Source organism: Fringilla coelebs (assembly GCF_963513975.1).
Source record: "Fringilla coelebs genome assembly, chromosome: 6".
Taxonomy (NCBI): Eukaryota; Metazoa; Chordata; class Aves; order Passeriformes; family Fringillidae; genus Fringilla; species Fringilla coelebs.
The window spans coordinates 18,078,037-18,101,031 of record NC_140034.1 but is presented as its reverse complement, the minus strand read 5'-3'; the positions used below and the strand labels follow the sequence as shown (position 1 = coordinate 18,101,031).

Sequence of the window (22,995 nt, the reverse complement as noted above, 5' to 3'; positions counted from 1 at the left end):
ACAAAGATGTACCTACCCTATTTGTTATCAAGGATAGGAATTTGATAGGAAAAGAAAATTCTTGTCCTTTATTTTGCCTAGCTCCAATAATTCCTCTTCACAGATCATTCTAATCCAATAATTATTATCTCCCTCTACAATTCTTTTTCCAAGCAGATTCCCATCAAGCATACAAAGAGTTGCTTCAATTGCCTTTCATGCTCTGATATTTCTCAATTAGGATTATTAGGATGCTTCTCATTAGCAAGCAGCTTTTAATAACTGATTATTTAATAACTTTTTAAAATAGTCCTAACTCTCTACTTATTCTCACCATCTCTACATCTCACCATCACCTACAGTGATTAGGGACCTCCATAATAAATTCACATTTATTCACTTTTCCTCAACAGCATTTTCTAAGGACCAAGGCCAGCAACTTTTTTCTGGTTTAATCAAAAGTAACAACTTTCAGAGCCCATTCCTTAATATTTCTACCTATCCCACAAAGGACTTTAAGAACCAATTAGCCTAGGAGTGATCTACCTACACTTAGAGTGATTTGATAGTCACTGTGTCTGAGGGTAGACCTACAGCATTTAACAAGGGATATGCACAGAGAACTAAGTCCAAAAGGTTTAGGTCCCTGCTAAAGATGCTGGCTAAGTTCTGGAAGCAGCATATAGCTACAGGACAGCTGCAGACTTGTGAAGTATCTTAGGCTCAGTGTGTCTCCTACACAGCTGGAGCAGCTCTGGATTGATGTTACAGACCAGGGTGCCTGCACCAACTAGGACAGGACCCAAGACATCTGAATCCTTTTTTTTCTACCCTTTTAGGAGGAATAGGGAAAAATAAAGATAGGGCAGAAGGGAAGTTGGGACAAGATAACCTCCAGAGGCACAGGTAGAAGGTTCAATAATCAGATACTTAGCACTGTTTTTCTTCACAGTTCAAACAGTCTTTTCTTGTCTTCAGCAACATGTAAGTCTTCTCCATAGTCAATTCAAAGTACTGGGTTTTGCCTGCTCTATCTAGAGTTTTCTTCTAGCACATGAAAATTCTTTTCCTTTTACATTGAAAGAGCCTGGAAAAAAAAGCTGGCTCATGACACTAATGAACCAAGCAAGCAGCAGCAAAATGAATCATCTCTGCAGGATGTTCCCTTTCTTACTTACCTTCAGGGTAAAACTGGTTCAGAACACTAATCCAAAGTGCCTATCCAAAATATGAATTCTTATTAATATAATCAGGCAGTAAAGCCTGACTAGCTTATTTCCAGCTCTGCTTCCTTTCCAGCTTGCAGTCTAGCTCTAATGGGTTGCTGTAGTCATTAGTGAACATTAATAATACAACTTAATTACCAGGTGGGTGATTTATTTTTTAATATACATATATACTGTAATCACTCACACTCCTAAATAAAACTCTATTGGACAATTAAGAAGAAAGCAGCCTGACAATAGTATAAGTTCTTAAGTAGCAAGCCATTCTATCTTGTGTAATTTTGCAGGGTTTACTATGAAAGCAGGGCTCATTATGGAAATTTTTACTCATACACAGTACACAGGGCATATAGAAACAGAGTATGAGCGCCCTTATTCGGCCCATAGGAATTACTTTGCCAAAACACAAAGATTGTCTTCCTATCCCTCCTAATGGTAGACAAAATCTGATCTTTCTGAGAAGCTTAACCTCCCCATTTCACACCCTCTGTGTGAGCTATTACAAAGGCAGGATAACATGGTTCTGAACCCAGATACTAATAAGAATATTTTTTAACACATAAAAACAAAAACAAAAGGTCTGTAGTATGTTAGCAGATATATCTACCAATGTTATTTTTCTTTTCAACTCTATGCCCAGTCACCTAAGTCCTGCTATCTTCTGCTATTTGATCTAATAGGTACAATGCAGCTAAATGTACTTGAAGAATCTGAAGTTTCATTGTCTTTTAGAATGTTCTAGGTTTCATTTTTCTCTAACGCTAAAAACTCAAAAGTGTTGAGATAAAACATGCAATATTGTCATTTTCTTAATCTGGTATTCACTATTTTGCCAAGCTATAAATCACCTACAGCCTTAAACAGTGTACTGGCTTCACTGCAACAAATGTCTTCAGATGCAGAAATGGGCTTTAAAAATCTGCAGTTAAGAACTTGCACTTCAGGTGGCTTTAGAAAATTTGGACTGCACTGTGAAACACTTAACATTGTTATGAAAAAATTACCTGTCATTGTGTTCACATTCGACAGATCGGAACCAAAATCCAACAGTCAAATACAAATTTAAAATACTTTGAATCTGCCTAAGAATTTGCACTGCTTTCATCACTGTATTTCTTCTGAAGTCTATGAATGAACTTCCAAGTCTGGACTAAGCAATTCACATTTGTGCTATTAGTGCTAATATTTGCAATGGGTTTTTGGAGATAAATGTGAAAAGGATATCTCATCCCCACTAAATTTTACCAGCTTCCTCATACAGTGCTATACAACTTCCTTGCATGTTTTGCAAAGCAGGATCCTTTGAAAGACTGAAATTTAGGAAAAGGTATACATTTGTCCATCATTAGTCTTGTAAGAACAATGATACTCCTTTTGGTCTTCTGAAAAGATTTTTCCAGAGCCATCCCCACAGTAAAATAATACTGTGGGGATATAAAATAATAGTTCTAAGGTTTCCCTTTTTGTATTTTCCATATTCTCCAAAGCACAGAGGTGAACCAACACAGCAGAGTATGATCTTTGTTCATCTAAGAGCTTTCAGGTAGCCAAATAACATTAACTATGAATAGTTGCCTTAGTGTTAGATGGCACACAGCACAGCAGCTAGCACCCATGGAGGTTGCCACATCAGTCTGAACTCACAGTTGTAAAGGCAGTTGCAGCACTGGGTAGAAAGCAGAAATGTGTTGGGCCAGCCAGGGGGACGTCACTTCTGAGATCATTGACATGAAGTTGTGGAAGCCCAGCATTAACTTCCTGACATTATCTTCAAGTAAGTTCATTCACTGCTCTTCTGTGCAAGTCAGTTACAATCAGTTTTCTGTCTAAGCACACCCAACTACTTTCATGGAGCTGGTTTCACCCCCAGACATACAGAAGAATCAAAAAAACTTGTTCTTTATTGACAAATTTGTTTCAATATTTCAAATCACTTGGCCTTAAGACATTCACATCCTAAGCTGCTAAACACATTTTAATTTACTTTTGCACAACAACTTCCAGTTGCCCACTGTAATGCCTGAGGACATACTGAAATGTCAAAAAATTATAAGATTTGTCCAAAATATGTCTTTTAATTACAGAGTATGCGTATTTACAATATTTTGGACATATAGTTTCTGCTTCTCAGACCTTAAAATGACTGGGAAAGAGCTTGCTCTTCACACTGCCCATTCCAAGGCCTCTGTGAACAATTTTGCCTCCCACCAACTCAGCTGGTCAAGAAACCACTGAGCTGTTTCTCCTAACTTCCAAGAAGTACCCTCTTCTTCACATGGCCTACCTGAATGAGCGTCTCCAGCTCTAGCTCGGTGACACAAAGGTGCTCCCGAAGAAAGACAGCTTTCTCTGACGCGATGGTGTTCTTCTGCCTGTTTTCAAAGGGCTGCTCCAGGGCACGGAAGATGAGTCCTCCAGCCACCAGGTAAACTACCACCACGACAAAGATGGCCACCACTGCTCTCCAATCCATGACTTTGTGCCGGCCTTGAGAAGTGCCTTCCATGGCAACAGCAACAGTGGCTCGGGTGGAAACGGCGAATGGTGGAGATGGGTAACGCCCGATAGGTTTGGGCTCAGACTCACGAACTGACTGTGGTGAGGGAGTAGCCGCTGAAACACAAAGCAAAAAGCCTTATTCAAAATCAAATCTCTTAGGGTATGACCTTGATTTACATTGAAATAATCTTAAATAACATTTTCAAGACTTTTACATAAATCATATTCTTTATAGAATGGTTCTTCTCATCTGGAAAGTTCCATGTCTTTGTCCATCCATACTATATGGACACCTCAAGGGTTTGCTTTGCCCATTGCCTCTAAAACTTCACCCATTACCTCTAGAACTGGATAGGCCAGTTACATGTGCAAAAAGTTCAGAAATATGCAGAAAACTATTTATGCAAAATGAACATGGAAATTCTGACCAGTTAGCATATAAATTACACATGGTGGTGTTTGGTGAAGAACCCTGGCAGTGATTTATAAACTTAGATCATAATTCTTACAGTATTCATAGTGCTAAGGAATTGAACTGCAAAAGAACACTGATCACCACCTGACCTGCTATTGACAGAAACAGAAAATGCTTTGCAAATCACAGCGCTATTTGGCTCACTAACATAAAGTGACCCATACCATTTACCTGCATTCACAAAATCATCACTCATGAAAATGTCCTTAAATCCTGGAAGCTTCACAAAATTTAGTATAAGTCATGTGTCAGCCAGAGTATATGAGATGTCTGAGGTCAAAGTTACATGCCAAGTGCAACTGTGGACCTCTCACCTTGGGACTGAGACAATGCACAGCCCAGGTGACCTTTACAGTACATCAGAGCTAAACAGTCCTGACCTCCAGTTGGACTTAATAGCCCCACCGCTGTGTCAAGCTACCAAGGCATGTAAGTCAAAGCTGGGTCGCCTACAAATACTTCAGATGTTCCATCATCACACTTCCCCACTCTGTGTTGCAAGTGTTACCAATGGCAAGATGGGGCCAGGTTCCTCAGCATCCACTGACATAAGGGTACCACATGTAGGATTTGAAGACGCTGGATTCATTTTAAACCAAATTCCTGTGCAATCTTACCATGGTGCAGCTGCCACTGGCCAATTATTTCTTTGAAATCAGATTAATTTTTTGCATATCAAACCTAAATCAGATTACAGTTAAAACACAGCTGCTTTAGGTGCGTTCTCTGAACTTATTCACAATGTGTCTGTGCTGTTTCACTTAGAAATTAAAGCAGAAAGATTTACAATATCCCATCAAAATGACATTGTAACACCATTCTCTAAAATTTAAACATATAACATGATTATACCTTGATTCTCAAATGGGCTACAACTCTTTCCCTACAGAAACCATTTTATGATACTGAATAATTTCAGGACTTGGGAATTTACCAGAATCATGTTTTCCTGCAAGCAATACAACTCTGAAGCTTTGCATGGAGGATAGAGCTCCCAGCTTACTTGATAACCAATAAATTACAGAAATCTATGGTTGCTTTATGCTTACAGTTAATATTTCATTTCATATATGATTTAGAGGTTCCCGATACCAAATAGATTATAAAGGATCCAGGATCAGAGCAAAAGCCTTCGTGGTTGATTCCTTTTTTGTTTGTTTTGCAACACCCTGTGGCACGGCTGTTCAGTTTGACCATCATAAAGGTCTTTATGGTTCCCAACACTTACTAACCAGGATGGGGTGATATCAAACTTAAAAGGATATTTTCTCTTACCCCCAGATGTATTTCATGTGACTATTAAAAACTTTGTGCGACAATCAGAAGAAGAGCAACAGTATTAGAAAAAAGTCTCACTTTTCTAAGATGTATTTATTTTGTCCATATATTTATTCTCTAAGTCTCCTGAAAGTGTTATGGTGATAAATACAGTGAACTTCAACAGGTAACACCAGAAAATTATGTAGAAGGAACATAAAATATTGGGGTTGCATGAAGCAGTTAGGACTTCTCTTTCTCTATAGACATGTATCTTAAACCTGAGTCACAGCATCTCCTTACTGAAGTAAATTTGAGTACTCACAGAAGTGTCTCAGCTGATGTAACTCAGTGTAACAGAGCTCCCATAGACTCCATTAAATTCATACCATTTTAATTAGTAAGAGCCCATAACTACCGTGCATGTTGTAAACCAACACAACATCTGCAAGCCTGAGGACTGATTTTTCACACTTCAGATTACTCAGCATCAGGATCTAAGGCTCACATGGTAAGAAGAGAGCTGAGTCATGTGACAATGCTACGATTTTTTGAAACAGGTATCCACCTTACCACAACTGGCACAGTCCAGTGTAGACTGGGTGAGCCTCTCAGTGGAAAGCCAAGGCCTGCCTTTGATATGACACAAATAAGTCAAGAAGATAGAAGTAAAGAGCTTGTACCATTAAAACAGTGTTTGTGAGTTTTCTTTTCCTGTCTGTTAGTAAAAATGGTTTTTTTCTTATTCAAATAATGTTTCTAGCAAAGTGTTAGTAACAGCCTTACAGTAAAATCATGGCCTGTTTGAATCTGTCTTCTAAAGAAAATGTATTGTACTAATTTAAGAACAAGATGGGAAGTTCACAGTAGAGAACATAAAACGTTCTTATAAATATTTTGTCACTTAAACAGCTTAGTAGATTACTGTGCTCAGCTTGCTTATCTCTAAAAAGAAGAGAACTGTTTTAGTTTTTCCTTTTCTTCTATTAGTAATAGCTATCCTAAGTGAATGTAGAACTGTTGATCCTAAAGTATTTTATATTATATAAATAAATTCACAGACTGTACTAAAGCAGCTAGTTAAGCAACTGATGTGTAACAGAAATGGTCTTCTTACAAAGCCAATGCACAAGGCACAACTGCAGTCAATACTGCAGAGACTTTAAGCAGGAGTTAGGCATTGGAAGAAGACTGTAGATACTCCATCTAGGAGCTATCCCACTCTTTACAAGACAGTGGGGTTAGTGACTTCAGCACATGGTAAGAAGTCATAAATCCTGATTTCTAATTGGAACACTGTTTCTGTGAACCTGAACTCTCACAAAAGTACTGCCATTTACCTTTAAATCATGGTGTCATCAACTGCAAAAAGATAAAGTAGTGAAGATAAAGTAGTACTTATTTTTCTACAAGCCCCCTTGGAGAGTCCGTTTCTGAAAATAAGAGCTGCATAAAATTCCAGAAGTTTAACAGGTAGTTTTACTTAAATCAAAGGATGAACTACACTGGCAATTCAACAATGTGCAGAGGTTTATACCTTAGAGCTTAAAAAAATAAAGGACTACATAAATTCTTGCATTTGTAGAGATGGTTTACACCACAGTTTAGGACAAACACAGAGCAAAAGAGAAGAGGACACGTTTTCAATTAATGCAGAACAATCCCTACTTCATTTGTTCATGTTTTTTCAAATCAAGCTGCTATCAGAACAGGCTTTTCCCCAAACAGAGCCTCATCCATATGTTTGTTAAATCATATCAAAGAAAACTTAATCAGCCTCAGTGAAAGCAATGATAGATATCCATTCACATGCATGCACTATATTAGCTGACAGCTAATCTCACAGGTACAAGAACCCTCAAAGGAACACTCCAGTGTTTCAAAATAGGCCTTACCCCAGTAAAAGGATGCCAGAGAGCAAAAAATTCCTGATTTTTTGGATAACCTTCAAAATTAAACAACTGAAGATATTATTGTTACAAGTGAAATCGCAATGTTAGGATCCATATGGTTGTTCACGTCTGAGATCACATTACCTGTTCTTCCATGGTTGTACATCATTGCCAGGTCTCACGTGTGAGGAGCTTAAATACCCCAAATTTCTGCTAAAATTGATGAAATTGAGTAAGCAAAACTCTGCCTCGTCATCAAGATGAGTACATCTTAACTGGTTAGAAAGCTGCAGGCAATTCCCTCCCTCCCGGGGAGAGCAGAGGGCGCGGGGCGCTGGCCGGGCCTAGCCCACGGCAGGGCGTGCGGCCCTGGGGCCTGGGCACGGCCATCACCGCCGCGCCTCCCGGCCTGGCACGGCCCTCACACCGCCGCCCTCCCGCTCCGCCACAGAGGGGCCGAGGAAATGGACCCCTGCAAAGCCCAAGGGTGATCCAACAGGACTTCAGGGCCTTCAGATGTCTGGTGAGGAAATCTGGGGTGGGGGTTATAGTCCCCTCTCTAGTTATAGTTGAAGGCAGCAACGCGGGAAGAAATGGACAGACGGAGTCCGTGGCTTCACGGCTGTTGTCATCATCAAAATGTTGGGGTTTTGACAATGGAATGGTTCTACACAGCCCCAGGCATGCTGACATCGATGGGATTCACCCTTCTCAGGGATGGAAGAGAGTCTTTGCTCAGGAGCTCGCGGGGCTCACTGGCAAGGCTTTAAACTAGATGTGAGCGGATAGAGGGGCAATATGAACCTTGTCCCTGGCAAATGTGAGAAGATATGAGAATGGACAGATGGAGGGACAGGGTGCTGGGGAGGGCTCTTTGCAGTGACTCTGAACTGTGCTAGCCATCCTGGACCACACCTGCAGTCTTAGGGAGATGAGCCAGGGAGTCCTAACAGAAGCCACAGGGAAACAACAGGGAAATAGCTGAAAGGAATTCCTCTACAAAGTAGCCTGGAATCCCCAGGAGCAAGAAATTGGACAAGGAAGGCAAGAGACTGGTGTAACTGAGACAGAGTAGGGAACTGATGGTCAAACTAAAGACAAAGAGACAAATGCACAGACAGTGGAGGTAAGGACATGTAACCTGGTAAGAGTATAGAGATGAAGGGATGGGGTAAGGAAGGTTAAGGCAAAGCTGAAACTGAACCCCAGAAGGGACACCAATAATAACAAGAAGGGTGTCTACTGGTATGTTAACCAGAAAAGGAAAGTCAAACAAGCCCCCTGAAAAACAACATTGGCAAACTGTTAACAACAGATGAAGAGAAAGCTGATGTACTCAACAACTTTTTTTACCTCAGTCTTCAGTGACAGCCTGTGTTCAACTGACTTCTGACTATGAAAATATCAAAATGTGTCTTTGCCAGTGACCTCTTCCTGGTAACTATCTTACTCAATGTGCTAAGAACACAGGAGATACAAATAAACCTGGTTTTGGAGAAGAGTTTCTTAAATAGTTTAAACCAATTTTTTTTTTTACATAAGCATGCCCTTCTCTGTGTTATTGGTGTCACAATCTCTATTGTGAAAAAATCTAAGTCAGGTTTAATAGTGTCTTATTTAGTACCTCATTTTCTTCCCCATTCCTGTGTTACACAGGCACACAGCAATGTATGTGCATTTTAATGAGAGAATAATAGACACAGCTAATAAAAATGCTGCTTTCACAGGATTCAACACAGAATTACATAAAGGCCATAGGCACTTGCACATTCATAAACTCAGGCCCAGGCTTTAAGCTTGAAACATGAGTTGATCACAAATGAAACTGGATATTTCACCTCCTATTTCAGTGGTGCCATCAAAGGAAGGAAACAAAATAGCTCCAGTAAAAAGGTTTGTTGATGCGTGTCTAAAGGTACATATCAACATTTTTTCCCCAAAATACTCATAATATAACTGGAGGATTCTTTAAAGAATGAAAATTATGCATTCTTCAGACATATTCATAGTCAAACATCCAAAATTTCCCGTGAAGCCTTTCTTATGTTTATATTAAACTAGAAATTTAGCTAGAATTATAAAATAATCTCATCATGAAGTCCAGTTTCACTGAGAAAATTCAGGATCAAATAGTCTTCCCTACAGCTTTTACAAGATCCTACATTGGGTTATTGGCACTTCTACATCCTTCCTGTGGCACTACTTAATAAGCCAGCATTCCTTCCTGAACTAATATAGAAATACAATTTTTTGTCAAATATGAAGTTGCAGGACAGATCTCTCATGCACCAAAGCTCAGAAATGTCTGTGAGGTGTTAAAAAAGTCCACTACAGCTTCCCTGAACCTGACCACTGAGTAGGTAGATCCACCTTCTTTAGAATGGAACATAAAGGATGAAGGGACTTCACTGACCATAATTCTTTTAAAGTCATTTATTTCAATTAAACTGGACAGGGTTTTTTCCTCACCCAGTTCCTCTTCTGAAATAGCCACACACTGAATTTAAGATTAAAAGGCTTCCTGGCTGAACAATATAGAAGGCAGGGAAATGAGCAGCCCAGCACTGGATAAAATATTAATCTTTCACTCCAAGGCTCTTGCTCATCTCCAAACAGAAATTCCTGGGGGAGGTGAGCATCTAGCATTTGCTTCCAATCTCAAATCTTTCCCACAGACTCCCCAGGTTCTTTCAGATAAGGGCTGCTGGTGTTAGGATAGCAGGGCTGTGCCCGGAAGTCATAGCACTATAAGAGGAATGTTAGAGAAATAGAGGAGGCAATCAGTGTATTAAGTTATCACCAATAGGAACTTCTCAAGAATATGTCACAAACAGAAAATGCATACAGATCCATGAATGAAGGGAATTGGATGGTCCAACAGGAAGCAGGTGAAAGTATTGAAACACTGAATTTTCTGTCCATGATTTACCAAAAAATCATTAAACCATCCAAATTTTGTGTTTTGAGGATATGGCAAATAATTTCCACTATCTGATTTTCTTGTTATTCCACTCCCCCTCATCCCCCATTCATCGCTTTCTGTTGTGGTTTTTAACAGGTTTTGTAGAGAACATCCATTTAACCAGCACAATGAATTTTGAATTTTTATAACTGGGCATTCAAAAATCTGAAGCTGGTTTAGAAAGTCTGGCTCTCAGAACAAAAATCCCAGCAGACAATAGTCATGTTTGCCTTTGTGTTTGTGCAGCATCTTTGCATGATGTGAGCTAATTAACAGGTGACATTACAGCTGTGATCAAGAAATGGGAGAAAAATCCTGCCTGCAGGCTACGATTACATACAGGACAAAACTGCCATAGTATCCCTGTGGCAGTTTTTCTGGATTGAGGAATAATAATAAGAATTGTTGTCTAGGGACCACAGGATTCATACAGTCATGGATCAAGAAAACTGTTATGAGTGTTGACATGTTTTACACCAGTTTGGCCCTGGTCCTTCTGCCTATCCCCTAGGCACGCAAATTGAGCAGTGGAAGTCATCACTAGCTTGCCACACAAGGGGAATTTCACCCTACTGCTTCCACAGCGTTTTGCTGAGAACTGCCACTCAAGGGAGAAGCATTGCTATTGCATTTACTGTTCATGAAAGCAAAGCTTGACATATTGTTTGTTAGGAAAACACAGAGTGGCTCTGAGCATAGAGCTTTTCACTGCAGCAACACCCCCCCTGGGTTAAATCTAACACTCTTTTCCCTGAAGAGGATTCTCTAATGCAGCATTAGTGCTGCTGACTTCAGCAACATCTCAGCTGTCTGCTGCAAATGCAGTCATCAGCAGCAAGGCATTACATGGACCATGAGAGACAGGTAAAGGCACAAAGGGCAATACACATTAAACAAAATAGATTGAATGTGCTGTTAGAAGAAAAGTAGCATTGATTCCTCTCAAATGCCCCTTTCCCTGAGTGGGGTGGTGAGAAGGGGGGAGTAAGTTAGTATCTGCATAAGGAGTAAAGGCACTGTTTTCTTCCTACTATAGGGTAATGTTAGTGAAATAGAGAAAAAGTTCATAATAGTAAAAAAAATACTGATTTGTCTCTGTTGGTGGGGAGAGAAATGTCAGCACTGTGTATCAGAGGGAATTGTATCTGATCATTGTTTTGCCACCCCTGGCAGCAGCTTTGGGAAGTATGTCATACCAAAAGAGTTCTGTAATTTCTGTACCATTTGTCATATAATCCTATCTAGTGCTCAAAAGAATGATTCTCAATAAGCTTACAAAAAAATCTATGTAATTCTGCTGCATCAGTTATAAAAGAAACATACAAATTAATAGCTCTTGGAATACCCCAGCTACTTAATTAATCTGGAACACAGTTGTTATGAGAAAAGAAAAAGGCACTATTTTATCATGCTTTTCATTCCTTTTCATTAGAAAACTATAGTTTAGGCAAAAATAAAAAATTAAGCAGCCTAAATTGGTATATGGTAGAAATTAAGAAATCAGTATGATCTGAGTTAAGGTATCTCTTTAGAAAAAGCTTTCCAATGATGAGAATCTTCACATAGTTGTGGTGCTGGTGGCACTGTAAATCATCAGAACTAAGGAGAACCTAAGCCTCTTGTCTCTTCCCAAAGAGCTTCTTTAGGGTCAGACAAGAACTTAGCTATGCAGTAAGTAATGAGAATGAATTTTACCTTCCACTGAAGGATAATATCACTCCTATCTGAAACCAGTTTTTTTCCAAAGAACAAATCTTGAAGGAATTTTCCCCAGTTTCCATTGTCCTACTACCAAAACATACTGCTCCCATTTACCTGTGCAGCAAGTGCCTGACAGAAATAAATACCTGGCTTAGGTGGCAAGGCAATGGGAGTAGGGTGGCTACAGTGGTGATCTCTGTGGAAGGCCTGGGGCTGCCCCTTTCTGGACACAGGCATTTCCTACTGATTCCAACAGACCCACCATAGAACATAGCTGAGCCCATCAGGGAACCTGGTAGCACTTCTGTGAAAGCATACTTTAGAAAAGAAAAATATTGTGCAGAGTTTGAAGAATGAGGAAAAAAGTGTGAGAAAGAATCCTAAAAACACCAAGGTCAGCAGAAAGAGAAAGAGGCACTCCAGGAGCTGTAGGAGATATTTTCCTGCAGCCTGTGAGTTTTGGAAGAGATCATGATGGATTTGGTATTTCCCTGGAGCTCACGGAGAGGACCACACCAGAGCAGATATTCACACTGCAGTATGTGGAGGATCACAATCCAGGGCAGGTTGATATTTCCTGAAGTGCTGCTTCCTGTGGAGAGACCATGCTGGAGGAGGTCTATCCTAAAGGACTGCAGCCCCACAGTATGGACTCATGCAGGAGCAAGGAAAAAGTATAAGAAGAAAGGTGCAGTCTAGAGGAGCTAGACCCACCAAAAACCCCCACTCCCCACCCTCCCTGTACCATGTGAGGTGGGAAGGATGAAGAAGAGTCAGGAATGAAGCAATAAAGTTGCTAGGAAAAAGTAAAGCAGGGGAAGGTATTTTAATCTTTGTCTTTATTTCTTACCACCCAAATCTATTTTAACTTGCTATAAATCAAATAAACTTTGCCCAAGTCAAGTCTCATTTGCCTGTGATGGCAATCTCTAACTGGTCTCCCTGGCTTTATTTCAACCCACAAACTTTTCCAGTCTTATTTTCTCCCCCTCTCCTGTTGAGGAGGAGGAGTGAGAGTGGGTGGGCATCTGGTAGCCAGCCAAGGAAGGTCAACCCACCACAGAGAGTTTGCACAAGTGCAATAAAGATGAGGACACAACTGAGATTGTATTGTTCAGCAACGCTTTTCCTCTAAATCCCACCAGTTACTTGCATATGGATTTCATGAAAATGTCATCAGTCCAAGCACTAAGAATATCAATGTATAGATCAGGATTTAAGGCACAATTATGGACAGGAGTTAGCTACAGACGGAGCAAACATCCTTCCAACAATAATGCATTTTTGTCCCTCTCTACTGGAGCTAGGTCAATTTCGAACAAAAACATTCATTTGTCTTGTTGAGTGGATTTGATTTTTTCACTCTTTATCACCTTTCATTCTAGTTTTCCCTTCTCAAACATAAGCATTTTATTTCACTCACTTTCTACACACATTTAAGAAAAATGGATGCCAGCAGCATACATTTTCACATAAAGCTAAATGTCAAATTGATTAAATTTTTCATGCTGCCAGGAAGTCCATGCATATGTAACCAATGAGGTACCAATACTACATGATACCTCTGAAAATCCTAAAAAAGTATAAGAAAACCTCAGTCTTCTTGTAGATGTTAAATGGCTTGAAATTGGGTGCTGGGTAAACCTAAAAGGTTGGATTACTTATTAATCTAGTTGTAATCAGTTTAAGAAGTATGCAAAAGATTAAAAAGTCCATGCAATTATCATTCCCCTGAGCTATGCCATGTCCCTCTGCTTTGTGAGGCTGTTGTAAAACTCTGCTATTCTATAATTTAGCAATTCTGAACCTACTGTCCCTAAAGAGACAGAAAAATGTATGCATCAGCAAATTTAATTTTAGTCAAGAAAGTGTAGTGAGAGAGGAGGGTCTGAATACCATTTTCATGCTTATTCTATTTCTGAAAGACAGTACCATTTCTAATTGTGAATGTTTTAAAGCACAGAAGAATGGCAGTTCAAGCATCTCACAGGAGCTTTGAAAAGAGGGAAAGGGAAAACTCACAGTGGTGGCCTAGGAAAATAAGAAGTCTGAAGAGCTAAAATCTAAGTGCCCTTAACCATATAAACCCCAGAAAACCTCACTACGCCAGTAAGTTCCTAAATTAGTTTTTGCTTATGTCCTTATTAATAGTCAATGCGGTCATCTTTTCAACATCCCACATCAATTTCCATTGCAGCTTCCAAAGTATTTGCTTAACATAAATGAAAATGCTGTTTAGATTATATGTAAAAAGGTGAAGTGTAATCTCAAAAATAAAAATAAGATACGGAGTAACTAAAGAGAGTGATGAATTCTTTCCTAGATCTCTTAAGAACAGCGCAGGAAATAACAGATTTATCTGTACCAAGGAAGTAGGGGAATATGTATTAGGAAAAAGTCTAGCTACAAGGAGAGCTAAGCATGGGAACAGTCATCAATATATTGAAATGTCTTTTATTGGAAGTATCTAAGAACAGGGCATAAAATCACCTGCCAGAAACTGTCAGTGTTATTCATGTCCTGCATATCCCTGTGAATTGAAGAAGAAAAGCTACCAGTGAAAGGTAACAGAGAAAAACAGACTAATGTTTTTGTGTTCAACATCCAGAATCTGTTAAAAAACCCCAATTAGTGAAATGTTAAAGGTATATTAAAAAAATTAAAATAAAAATGATTCATCTTGACAATCTAGTCTCAACTCCTAGCAGGAAAATGCTCTTGAAATCCTTTTCTTCCCCTTCAATGTAAGATAGTCAATTACACCTCAACATTCCTTCTTGTATCAGTTATGCCAAATCTCATAGCATTTCACAAATAATAGATAAACCCCTGTGACACTGAAAAGAAACAACACTGTATGTGTGCACAGTTTGCCTCACGTAAACACTGCCACAGAGAACTTAGCAAATTAATTAAGTTCAAGAGTAATTTCAAAAGCTGATTGAACAAGCTCTTTTTCATATGTGCATCAAGAAGGTACAGCAACATTTCATCAATGTATTAGCAAGTTTTCAAGTTCTTTTAGAGGACGTCCTCTTTCCCACTATACAATACAGAACGCCGTTCTATCTGTTATAAAATTAATGGACAGCCATAAACCAGATTCTTTCATTTGTTGGTTATAAAGGAAAAATATGATGACCATGTGTAAGCCGCTCTAGATGATTATTTACAAGAACTTCCAGATTCTGAACCAGCCTCTCCTCTGTCAGAACTGCAGTCTGAGCGTGCTCATGAACTTAAAACGGACTGCCCAAGAGTTAGTCTCTGCAAACACAGCCTTAGAGCTCCTGCTACTGAGGCTATGCAAATGTCAGGGAAGCAACAGGAAGCCTAAGGCCAGCTTGAGCAGGTATCTGCCAGGACTTATCCACTGACATTAAAAAAAAATCTGCAAAAGTCATGGTCATGGGATGATGGGATACTTTCCCCTCCCTCCTCCCTCTCCCAGGCACTGCGCTATTCTAATGCATACGTGACAGCTCACTGGTCAAAAGAATGGATGTGCTAAGGCAGGACATGAACTCCAGGAATAGCTGAAAGCATCAGGGTTTTTTCTAGTTTGGCTTCAGGACAGCAGTCCTCAGAGGGGTTCCTAGCTAGCACTGGCATTTGCAGGAAGCTGCACTGCTGCTGACACCATTTGTAGCACTACTTACAGAGCTGCTAAGTCCAGACGAATACTTGATAGAGGTTTGTCTTGTGCTGGAGTGAGATTGTACACTCACTGCTGGAGGGCAGTCTGGATTTTGTTTCCCTTGCTTTTGCCTTCTCTCTCTCCTGACCTCTCTTCTACCCTGCCCTCCTCCAAATCCATCCATCTGCTCTTGTCCCTCACTTCTTTCCAACTGCGCTGGCAGCATGGGAGGTAGCACACCCCTACCTCCCTGTTCAGTTCCTCTTCTCGGCACTACCCTTCCCACAGCCCCCGACACCTGAGCCCATGTCCATGTGTGACAGGGCTCATCAATGAACTTCAGGAGAATGAAAAATTGAGCACAAGAGCATTACAGTGAGGAGCAGGAAGTACTGAGGGGAGATTAGAAGTGATTGACAAGGGCAAGGACCAAATATGGAACCCTCCTGCTTCAAGATTGGTGACTGTGTTTGTTCCAACACACTCATTGGCAGCAGAGCTATTATCAGCTTTATGAGGCTATTTATAGAGAAACTGAATACGGAGAAACCCATGAAAAATTCTCACCTTTCTCTTCCTGAATAAGACTAAAACCAATAAATCATGCTAAGGCCTGTTTCCCTAGCAATAATTCTTGCTCCTGCTAAAATTGAGAGTTCATACAGGTCTCTGCACTGCCAAATAGGAAGCAAGTGTTTTTGGCTCAAGATCTTGAGGTGTAGAGATGACTTTATGAAAAAGAGTTCCTGTCAAAAGAAATGACCATACCGTTGTTTTTCCCCATTAGGTAACATACAGAAAAACTGATTTTTTGTCAGTATGGTACAAGCACCAAGGAATAAACAGCTGCTCTCTGGCTTTCTGCAGATTTCATCCTTCAGTGAACAACAGACAGATTGAATAGTGATGCTGCTATTTATCCATAATCTTCTTTTTACAGACTAAACCAAAATTTTTCATTACATCATTATGTGCTTTGTATGAAACAAGTTGTTTAGTTTTCCTCAATAGGAAGTGTCCCAGGATTCCAGCAACATTTAGGAAGAGTCTGAATCTCCCACCACAGGTTTTCAGTGTGTTCCTCTTCATAGTACTCACAGGATGATCTAGGGCCAGGGATTTTGCTGGGATCATCCAAATATTCTATTTCACACATTCAGAAAAGAAATTCAGCCAATGGTGTCATGGCTAGACCAAATAGTCAAGGAAACCTAAGTCTTGGAATTTAGCATAAGAAGGCCTGTGTACAAAGGGAAGGACTTTTTTTATCAAAAGTGGTAAAACAATCAAGTGGCAGAGATAACAAAGCAAAGATTGGCCTTTCCAGAAGGAAGTTATCTAAGCTACATTGAAATATGATTGATGCTGGCTGTCTGCCAGAGGTACAGCCTTACAGTGGAGTGAAGGAATTTATTGTTCATCTCAGTCAGGAGAAGGGGACTTTAGTAGCACCACTGACTGGACATCAGGCTAGTGGTGTGTCCCCCAGTCTGACTACTGATTAGGAGCTATAGAAAAATACTGCAGATTTTATTAGCATTTCAATTAAGTGATAATTTCTCAAATTTTCTGTGCAACAGCAATAAAAGTGGATCTTTCCATGTGGCAATGGTCAGAAATCTTGTAAGAAGCACATTGTTTGGGCTGTTTTTTAGTTCACTGAAGCTATACTATTTGCATAACCTGAGGATCCAATCTATTTTGTGGTCTTAAGTTCTTATACATATTAATACTCTTAGTTAAAGTGAATGAAAGCTTCCCAATACTTTAAAAATCTATTCTGGAACAGGATGAAGAATACATATAAGACAGGTAGGACAAAATTATTCTGTGCAGAAAATATTTTTCACAAGGACTAAAAAGTTGCTGTTTGTAACACATTTCTTCAGCACAGGCATTTTTATATCCTGTTATTTTAAATTCTTTACAATACACACATTTTTCTTCTACGCTTTCAGTGCGTAAGTCAGCAGAAACAACCCTTGTCTCATTTCTTTGCTTGGCTGTAACTTGGATTACATCCCATTAATCTGTCAATACAGATGTGGTCAAATCAATCAGTGCAGCCTAGAGAGAATCTACTGACCCTAAACCAGACATTAACTGGAAATTCTCCTGGTTTGGAGAATTTTCAGTTAATGTCTGTAGCTCCCTAAACTATAGAAGGTCCTTAGAATACCCTAGAATTTCAGATACCTACTTATATTTAGCTGTTTTATTCTGCAACTAAGTCACCCTCAAGTGGTGTAATTCAGTTGCCCACAACACTACCAAGTGAGAGGTTATGGGATAATCCAACTGGCCTAAAGCTGTGCTCCAGCAGGGCAGAAGTCTCCCTTAGGACTATTATCACTATACCAGGCCTATACAAATATCTCAGCTACCTTAAACCCCCTTAAATGTCAGCAGATTTTTAGAAAACTGAATCAACAAAAAAGTCTGGTAGCAATGAGAAATTCAGGTCACCAAGTTACATGTCAGTATATCATTGTAATCCAATAAACAGACTCTATTTCCTATGAAGACAAATTAGGCTGTAGGATCATGAAGAGGTGACTCTGAGGTTGTTTCTGCAGTTGTCGTGTTTGCTGCTACTCGAGGCCTCTCTGCCCAATGCTTTCTCGTGCAATCCAAACTTAGCAATGTTAACATTAAAGTAATCAGTGATAGATCTGGGTTAACCTAGAACATCTTTGAGATCTTCCTGCTGCTTCCTGCATTTCAGCCAGGAGCTTCTGCAGTACCATTTCTTTCATAATTCTTTCATCAATGAGGTCTTTCACACACAGGAGTTAGTGACTGTCTTTTGTTTCTCTAAGACAAAAAGCTGAAATCTGAGAGGTTAAAAGCCCTGGACAAGCTTTCAGTATGTTTTTTCTGTTTTCAAATCACACTAATATTATTATATTGCAGTATCAAGTAAGAAATAATTCAAACACCCTTCAACAACATATCATGGAAACTTCAAAAACACAATGGCACAACTTTAAGGGGCCAAAATCCAAAATCCTCATCCAGTAAAGTCAGTGGCATGTTGTTTTTTCTTCCTAGGGAAGAAAAGACGAGTCAGTCCTGCTGAGATATGAACATATGGCTCTAACAAACCTAGGTACTCAAAAGCTGGTGCTTAAGGCACTGCGATGATCCTGTAGGACAGTGATACCATAATAACTTGTACTGCTTTCCAAGAAGATTTTTTACAGTGTTGTCTTTTGTCATCCTCTGCTAGCAAAACAGTCTATTGTCTTCAGCAAAAAAAAGTATCACACAGTCCTGCATAATACACAGCTTACCAGAAAAAGAACTGAGGCAATTTAAAGATATATTAAATGCATCCAGTTGGGAACAAAATAGAGGAACAAAAGGAAGAAACATTAAGCATGTATCTCCAATGAAAGACTAGTCAAATAAACAGACCATCATCTAAGATAGATTCTTAATTCATGAGCTAAAAATATTTATAATATGTCCATGAGATTATTTATAATGTGATTTAGTTTGGGTCACAGAGGAACAGCTTGATACATGCCTGTGGCACCAATAGAGAACACAAAGATATTTCAGGGATTTTTAAAATATGAACTATGATATATGCTTACTTCTAAAAGTCAAAAATAGCAATATCTGTTTTAAAACAGTGAATTCTAGTAGAGGGCAGACAAACTCATCTTTATGTCCACACATTTATTTCCTTTCCACAGCATTTTCAGCCTTACCATAGGTACACTCTGCTCATTCAGCATTTTCTGCACTGTTCAAACCGGTTCAGACCGGTTCCGACTTGTTCGAACCGGTTCATACCAATTCTGACCGGTTCCGACTGGTCCAGACCGGTTCAAACCGGTCGGACCGTTTCCGACCGGTCCCAACAGGTTCCAACCAGCTCTGACCAGTTTTGACCGGTTCAAACCGGTCCCGACCGGTCCCAACCAGTTCCAACTGGTTCAAACTGGTTCCGACCGGTTCCGAACGGTTCCGAACAGTTCCGACCAGTTCCAAACGGTCCCAACCGGTTCAGACCAGTTCTGACCAGTATAGACTGCCTCAAACCGGTTCCGACCAGTCCCGAGCGGTTCCGACTGGTTCCGAACGGTTCAAACCAGTTCAAACTGGTTCAAACTGGTTCAGTCCAGTTGGAACCGGTTCCGACCAGTTCAGTCCGGTTTAGACCAGTTTAGACCAGTTCAACCTGGTTCAGACCAATCAGAACCAATTCATCCAGTTGAGGTGTTCTTACAATTTAGCAGGGGGAAAACTGTCGATGCTTGCAAAAAGAAGTCCCCTGAGCATTATGATCTGAACAAAATTAAAGTAAGAGTTGATTGATTCATGGAAGGAATTCACCAATTGCAAAGTTTCTATGGAAAACAAAGCTCATTCCATGAAGACATTGCTGGAAAGCCGTAGCAACCCCCTAGTCATGTATGTCCAGAAAGGGGTCCCAACCTTTAAAAATGTGTACAGTTTCTAAAAAATATTGTCTGGACTAATCAGGTCTAAACAGTCTTTGAGATGCCATAGCCCTCACTCATGTCCTTGGGCTGCTAGCTTGCTGTCCAGGAGCATCAGTTGATCTATTCCAAATACTGTTAGCACAAGTCATCACAATTCCTACTAGACAAAAGTATGCCAACTGCATGTTTTCTGGCTGACAACCAGAACAGGGCACAGTCATAAAATACACTCTGAAATGAGCCTGGTATTAGAGTGAGAAAGCTACCTGGACATGAGCTGTGCTCTAATATTTAGGACTCTTCGCAGCCCTTCACTGCCAACTTTCTACACATTGATCGTTGTATCTGAGAAAAGCTACTTCAGCTCTTAATTCCAGGGACATCACACAGGATGCAAAACACATCATTCTTGTATGTGCAGAGAACAGACTATATGTGTGATTGTAAATCAAATTCACTTTAGAGTTTTTAGTTATTTCACATAGATCATTGCTAATATTTATATTTACATAAATATATTTTTGTTTCAAAAATAACAGAACTCTGATCTACTTTGTCTTCTACACTCATAATTCTTCAGTGGGACTATGTGAGTACAATGCCTCTGCACTGTTCCTCTGTTGGTTAAAGGATTGGGACTTTGAGAGCTTTTCCTTGCCAAATTGCTTTTTTTCCATTACACCAAATTTAATCTATTTTCTGAGTCTCTTGGAGAATTAGAAAATAACTAAAACAACTTTTTTTGCTTCCTTCTTGGCAATACATCAGCATCCTTTCTGTCTACCTAACAAAGTCAATACACTGAGGAGAAATGACTGGTAGGATTCTGAAGCTTTTAGCAGGCAGAGACGAAACCTGCTGGGTTTAGGGTCTTTTAACTGCTACAGTACTATGATTTTATCATGTCAGTAAATTGTGGCCAACCACCTGTTGGATCCATATGCTTTAAAGCTGATTGCCAAGCAAAGGAGCTGCACACAGAATGGCATCATACATGTGCTTTGTCAGAGAAAAGGAGGAGAGAGATTTTTGCATTAAAAGACATTTTGCAATTCATAAAATGGATTTAAATTAAGCTGCAGCAAACACACATTTAGAAAAGCACCTGGGTTCACCACAAAGAATTTAGACCCTAGGATAAGGAATATATTGTTATTTAAATAATCAAATCTCTGTTAGCAGTACTACCCATGTGTTCATTAGAAAGACGAGGGCGGAGGAGGCTGATGTGTCAATTTCAGCCTTCACCTAATTAAAGATGTACTAAGGCTTAAACTAACCCTGAATTGTGTGTATAGCAGATTGTTCTGCCATATTCCGTCTACAACATGGGAAACTGTTTCTAATGTTTCATTTTGTAAATGTGAGGACATGGAGGATGACAGGCAAATTGACCACTAAAACCAAACCTGTGGAATAAAGAGGAATATTCAAAGCCCATGTTATCACTTCATAATTCCTGCAAGCACTGCTGTACAGCAGCTGGCTGCCAGCAGTTCTGCTGCAAACCTCAGCAATGGCTTCAAGTTGTTCTGCTCCTGTACCAATGCACAGAAATACGACACACCAGTGTACAAATTACCAATAGAGTTTTTTCAGTCACTTCTGTAGGATGCAGATGAACCTCCTCCCCATGTCAGGCAAGGAGACTATTTGACTATGGTTTATTTTTAAATACTACTTGGATCATCTTATTGAAAACCACTGCACTGGCGTAAAACTCATTCCACCATCCACAAACACATTTCCTAAGATTGAGTCCAAATGTACCTATGTAGCTAATCAAACTATCCACTTGATCAGTTGATAATAAGACACAGTAAAGAGTGTAAAGGTCCCTTTGGGCTCTTTTATTTAATGTGTCATTTTGTACCATCCAGACTAAAGCTCTGTCCACACTAAAGGTGATATTGCTGCGGCATTCTGCTCCTGCCAACAAACACGTGCCATTGAGGAGCCCTGAACAAGCACTCACATCAGTGTCCACTCCTGTACCACCCATTTAGCAGAGACAATGATCACTAGAAACAACAAAGGAGCCACTGATAAAACAAACAATGCTGTGAGCCAGAGATCACTGCCATGCCAGCCAAGTTTGCCTTGAAAATACTCAAGAAAAAGGGAGAGGGGGAGGCAAGAGAGATATCAAATATAAAACTGTAAAACTTATACCTAGAAGAGGTTTTAGCCATGCAGCCACCCAACCCCACATCTCAGTAGTATTTTCTAATGCACTGCTATAGGATTGAGCAAGAAAGACCGAGCAGTGCTCATGGGTAGCAGACAAAAATCCAACGCCTCCTCCCATTTGGAGCCACATAGTCTGCTACAAGTCAATAGACACAAGGAATAATAAAAATTGTTATTACGGTAATAATGATAGTAATAGAGAATCACCAACCTTGAGGATCCCAGTTCACCTGTTTTCGTGGAGTCTCAATTGGAAATTTCATCGCTTCCTTTTTGCAAAGGGAGTAAAAAGAATTAAATAAATTCCCAACCTTCCTGTCTGATGCTGCAGTCAAACAAATTAATTTCAAATTATAGGGAGCCTGCGCTGTTTGACAGAGGGAAACTGGTGGTTGCCAAGGAAAGAAATACACAAATAAATCGAAGAAGGTGGGGAGGGGCGGGCAGGGGAGTGGAGTGGAGGGGTTTTCAGGCACCCCAGCACAGAATGAGGTATAAGGGACGGACTGAGGACAGGAGAGAATCTGGAGGAGCAGGAACGGAGCAGACTGAGGTAGGCAGCGGGTCCAGGGTGCTGCTGGCTCCTGGGGAGGCTCCCGCAGCTGTTTCGCCCCGTCCACCTGCAGATGTCAGGGTGGCGGGGTCCCCGCTGCAGCGCGGCCCCTCTGCTGCGCCCACCCGAGGGGGACCCGGGCTGGAGAGAACGCAGGCTTGCGAGGATCG

General features: G+C 40.1%; 1 protein-coding gene across 1 annotated transcript in view; it reads right to left on the bottom strand.

Moving 5' to 3' along the window:
- Nucleotides 1–22,535, bottom strand: part of KCNK10 (potassium two pore domain channel subfamily K member 10) — a gene marked incomplete at both ends in the record, with an annotated part of 47,341 nt that extends 24,806 nt beyond the window's left edge. Inside the window, 2 exons of the mRNA XM_084208692.1 lie at nt 3,490–3,818; nt 22,484–22,535. Coding sequence (XP_084064818.1) covers nt 3,490–3,818; nt 22,484–22,535 — 381 coding nt within the window. The remainder of the gene's footprint in view (nt 1–3,489; nt 3,819–22,483) is intronic.
- Between the last annotated feature and the right edge of the window lie 460 nt (nt 22,536–22,995).